Source organism: Argentina silus (assembly GCF_951799395.1).
Source record: "Argentina silus genome assembly, contig: scaffold_59, whole genome shotgun sequence".
Classification (NCBI taxonomy): domain Eukaryota; kingdom Metazoa; phylum Chordata; class Actinopteri; order Argentiniformes; family Argentinidae; genus Argentina; species Argentina silus.
The window spans coordinates 355,001-360,000 of record NW_028152750.1 but is presented as its reverse complement, the minus strand read 5'-3'; the positions used below and the strand labels follow the sequence as shown (position 1 = coordinate 360,000).

The 5,000-nt window shown below is 42.5% G+C and overlaps 1 protein-coding gene and 1 pseudogene across 2 annotated transcripts in view; both read left to right on the top strand.

Moving 5' to 3' along the window:
- LOC310824648 (phosphatidylinositol 3,4,5-trisphosphate 3-phosphatase and dual-specificity protein phosphatase PTEN-like) overlaps positions 1-296 on the top strand; it is a 1,016-nt pseudogene extending 720 nt beyond the window's left edge. The window contains exon 1 of the transcript in view: positions 1-296. This exon is cut by the window's left edge and continues 720 nt beyond it. The product of the transcript in view is annotated as a phosphatidylinositol 3,4,5-trisphosphate 3-phosphatase and dual-specificity protein phosphatase PTEN-like (transcript).
- Positions 297-546: 250 nt separating this feature from the next.
- LOC310824651 (cytochrome P450 3A27-like) overlaps positions 547-5,000 on the top strand; it is a gene marked incomplete at both ends in the record, with an annotated part of 84,042 nt that continues 79,588 nt past the window's right edge. The window contains one exon of the mRNA XM_083697906.1: positions 547-551. Within this exon, the coding sequence (XP_083554032.1) occupies positions 547-551 (5 nt within the window). The remainder of the gene's footprint in view (positions 552-5,000) is intronic.

The following is a 5,000-nucleotide window of genomic DNA, read 5'->3' as shown; positions in this document are numbered from 1 at the left end:
AGGGAATTGGCATTGGGATCCGCAGTTTGTGGTTTATCAACTAAAAATCAAGATCCATACGTCCAACACAGTGCACACAAGGCGAGGGGACAAGCATATGTACTTTGAGTTCCCCCAGCCACTGCCTGTCTGTGGAGACATCAATGTGGAGTTCTTCCACAAGCAGAACAAGATGATGAAAAAGGACACAAAGCCTCTCAGAAAAAGTTGCAATATTGCCAGGAATGTGTAGTTCGTTTAGGACAATCCATAGCACACTGGACACTGTTGTGGCGATGAAGTTCCAACTTGGAAAAGGCGACGATTGCTAGCAGCACTGAAATAGTTTACGATAGTTAGCTACAATAGCTCTGACGAATCATTTGAGGAGTAACATGTGTTGCCATTCAGAACTTTGCGATAGTGAGTGTTTCAAAGTTAAATCTAACTTTTATAAGTAAGCTATATGTTGCTCATCTTGAGACATAGAAGGAGGATACTTTGCGAAACTTAGCTAAACATATTTTGATTCACTTTTAACTGACTCCGCTCAGGAGCACGACTGAGATGGGGTAAGGAAACAGCCCATCACCAATCTACCAGGATGGCAGAACCAAGACTTGAGAATTCCCATCACCTGAAAACTTCAGATACCACATCAGGAGGGAACGGAACAATTTTTTAGCATCCCCCAGCCAACTGGAGCAGACAGACCAGGTGCAGTTCTTTTGGTGACACACGAAGTGGAGTTAAAAGAGACAATTACTCCCAAAGACTTGAACATGTTGCAAGAGGAAGCAAGTACACTAGATAAGAACTTGTGGCTTGTCAGAGGAGCGAGTCAGGATGCTACAGGCCTCTGGAGGAACAATGAGGGTTTGATAGTTGCACCTCCTAACTAGCTAGGACTGTTGATACATGACGCTCATGGGCTCGCCCATGTAGCGAGGGGGGAGGTGAGAAGGAAAATTACAAAAGAATACGGATTTTGGGCACCATACCTACTAGAACAAATTGACCATGTCATAGGTAGATGCACAATCTGTTTGAAAAACAATATTAGAAGAGGAGTATTAACTCCTCCAGGACACATCCCAACACCAAGTGGGCCAATGAAGGAACTAGTCCTCGACTACGTGAATATGATTCGCCCTGTAGGAGGCAAAAGATATTGTTGTTGTCGATAGATTTGTTGTCGATAGGTTTAGCAGATGGGTAGAAGCATGCCCAACCAAAAGAAAAGATGCCCTGTCAGTTGCTAAATTCTTATGCCGTGAGGTGATATCACGCTGGGGAATTCCTGATCGAATTTCATCAGACAATGGCAAAGAATTTGTAGATAAGACGGTGAAACTTAACAACTCAAAAGTTAGGGATTAAACAACGCTTTGGTAGTCAGTACTAGAATTCCTCACAGATACAGTTACTGAGGAAATATAGGAATCGGAGACAACAACAAAGGAACCGGAAGTGGAAATGTCAATGGAGCTAACAACGTATAAAACACGATCAGAAAAATATCAAGAAGAGTTGACGAGTCCTAAGCCAGAGCCAGAATCTGTAACCGCGTATACAACTAACAGACAAGTGCAAACAACTTTAGAGTTTGAACCCACAGTGATAGAACAAGAATATACCACAGAGCCAGAGCCTGTCGACAAAGCTGAGATAGTGACCCCATTAGTTCAAGAAGAAATTGTTTCCACCATGAATGAGCCTACAATGTTTATGGTTGGACATGAAATTGGACCAACTCAGACAATGGAGATTAAAACTCAGAAGATGATGGAAACTACCACAATGGAGTCAGATGTAACACAAGAACTCACTATTGAGAAAAACCTCACAATTGATGAACAGATAACGAGGGAGGATATGGAAAAGAGGAGAGAGAAGGAGAAAGTTCTGGAGGAGAAAGAATGCAACGTGAAACAAGTGAAAGAGAGGATGGAGGTGATGAAATGGGCAGAGGAGTGAGAAGGAGAAAGAAAAGGATTTTGAATGGATGAGAAAGGAGTTGGAGGCGATGAAGAAAGTCGAAGAGATGGAGAGGAAATAAATGAGAATGAAACAAGGTCAGCACAGGACTCAATTCAAGATCCACTGATGATACAAGCAAGAAGGAACCTCTGGTATCAATGGATGAAATACACTGGAGAGACTCATAGCAAAAAAGACTGTTATATGTGCTCCAAAGCAAAAGAAAGCTCGTTAATAATCATGAATACCAAATTCAATTGGAAAAACTGTGGGGAGCTAAAAGCAGACTGGCTGAAGAGCGTGAAGGGCTCTGATGTTGCAGGAACAAGTTTGGGGATAAAGCCATTTCAAGCAATTGCCTTTGCCCCACTCTGCGAAGCAGAGTGCTTGCAGTTCCTTGGATCCAGAGAATACTATGTTGCATTCCAATCATAAGAGGACTAATAACACGAGGAATTGACAAGGCAATGAATACTCAGGCACTTCAAATGGCAGTTATGAAGGGAAGAAGAGAAGACCGTAAAGATTCAGGAATGCCTGATGACTATTATAGTCCTGAATTATATCCAAAACCTGGGTATCTGGATGACGATGACAGCGATGAGGAAGATGGAAGGGATTCTGAAGATTAAGTTGAACGATCCGAAGGCAAATCCTCATTTTGGATGAGGTGAAGTTCGAAGTTAGAGGCTTCGTGTTCAGCAAATCTCTGTCTTTCTCTATCTTTCTATTCTCTGTCTGTTACACAAACGAGGCAGTGGTAAAGACTGTCCTCATATGGGGGGTTATGTGCTAGTAACCTCTGACCCCCAGGTAAAGGTAAATCAAGCAACGAAGACCTGAAGAGAAGTATTTTCGTCATTCATTTATTACTCTGAAGTATTGTTATCACTCTTTATTATTCTTTGTTGAACGTATATGGGACTATGTATGTATCATAGAATAGTCTATACATATGTATGTTTATGTCCGTAGCAATTTATTTTAATCATATAAGCAAGGCTTGACTTAATGTACGCGTAGGCTTTTAATAGGACATTGAATAGACTGTCTATTGTTTAGAAACTGTTATTTGATAATTTTCACGGCTTAAGTTCACAATAATTTTTGTGGTTTACTTGTTATTTTTATATCCCTTTGAACCATGTTACACACAACTGCATGCAGTATGGTTAGAGTACGAGTTATACAATTTCTCTGTGTTGGGACTTTAATAAGTCCCAAATGGGGGAATATGTAGTATATTTTGCTCTGACCAGAAGAAGGCCTAGTGGGTTAGGCCTTTGGAATGTTGCAGCATGCAGTTGACCACTGTAGGTTGGGGGGATGGTAAAGGAGAGATAGAGGTGGGGGTAGTCTTAATTAGTTAAAGATGTGAACCACACCAAAAGGCACACCCTTATTTGGTGAAAACTGTAAACATCACCATCGTATAGGTTGAAAATGTTTAGGGTAACATGGACCTGGGAACTCCATGCCCAAATCTGGAAGACAAAGCAGGCTGTTTTGTATAAAAGACTGAACGGCTGGACTAGATAGGGGGGGACATTATTGACTGGACAGGAGCCCCCCACATCTGGCCGTGGTATGTAATGATGAAGTTATGATTAATTAAAGACGATTAAACTGACTCATCCGGACCTCTGCAGCTTCCTTTCTTCATCTAAGTTTATTTACTACACTAGCCTGATATAAGTCATGTTCATGACGATGCAAATGTAACGAGATTTCGAACTGTTCTGTTGCACACGTTGGGACTCATTTTATTTTTCTACAAAAATCATTTGCCATGACGGGAATCGAACCCGGGCCGCCCTGCGTAAAAGGCAGATTCCTATCCGCTAGACCATTTGGGAAGACTTGATATGTACACCCTAAGATATCTAAGTGTCATTTCGATGAGGTCTGTAGCAGAGGCCATAGAGCACAGCAAACAAATAATCATGTGTTTAAATATCCTTGTCGTTTTGAAAAATTACCATTGTCACCTGCACAGGAATGCCATGCGGCCAACATTGAAGAAATGTGCTTCTCAAATCTGTCATTAACACTGTTTTCCACACGCTTTTTTCATTGCATTGCCATATAATCAATTGGTCATTGATGCGTCACGAATAACGACAATGCGTCGAAAATTAAAGAAATGTAAACATGAATTATGTTATTACTGTCTAAGCATCGCAAAGCTGTATGCGTAAAGGCGTCTGACGTCACAGTGGCTTGCCTGAAACAAAGGAATTAGAGAAACATGTGCTTACAGGGGCGTCGAACCGACTTCTCCCGCTGATGGAGCAAAGTTGCGACAGTGACAAAGACAAGCTCCGCGCTCATGGGCAATTTATATGGGGCAACTGTGCTGCGAGTATCTAAGCAGTCGTCGTGCATGGATAAAATGCAATGTTTCAAACAGATCTGATGAATTCACCTACTTTGAAAAAGTGTGCGTTAGGGAGTTCTTTTGACACAAAGCGAAAATCTACAGTCAAGCGTCAATCAGCAGACAGCCGTGTGTTCTTTAGTCATGAGCCTGTTGTCAAAACTTTTGCGTGATGAAGAGAAACCAGAGTATATTGACTCCTCAGCCGCCGGCGTGGCACGGCACCGTCTGCCACGCCAGGCCGGAGGCCCGCGGGTTGCCAGGAACCAGAACAGGCGTATCCACCATAAGACAGGCTGACGCGAAACATGCCATAGGTCTGTCTGTCTGTCTGTCTGTCTGTCTGTCTGTCTGCCTGTCTGTCTGTCTGTCTTTTTTTTTTTTTTTTTTTTTAACGAAAACGGAGGGAAAATTTAAACCTGCCTTAAAAAGGGCCTCGTGCCTCGCTCTCTTTTTTGGTCCGAAATGTGGTGGAATTTCCACAAGAGACAGGACGCAGCGGCAGGAAAAGTACTGGTTTTAGCACATGAGGTAGGAGTGCACCGTTGCCCGGATGTACTGCAATACCAGGCCGATGCGTGGAGTGGATGGAGCAAGCCCCTATTCCATCTCCCTGTTGCAAAAATCAATTTAATATATAGCCCCCGGGTAGGGGACATATCAG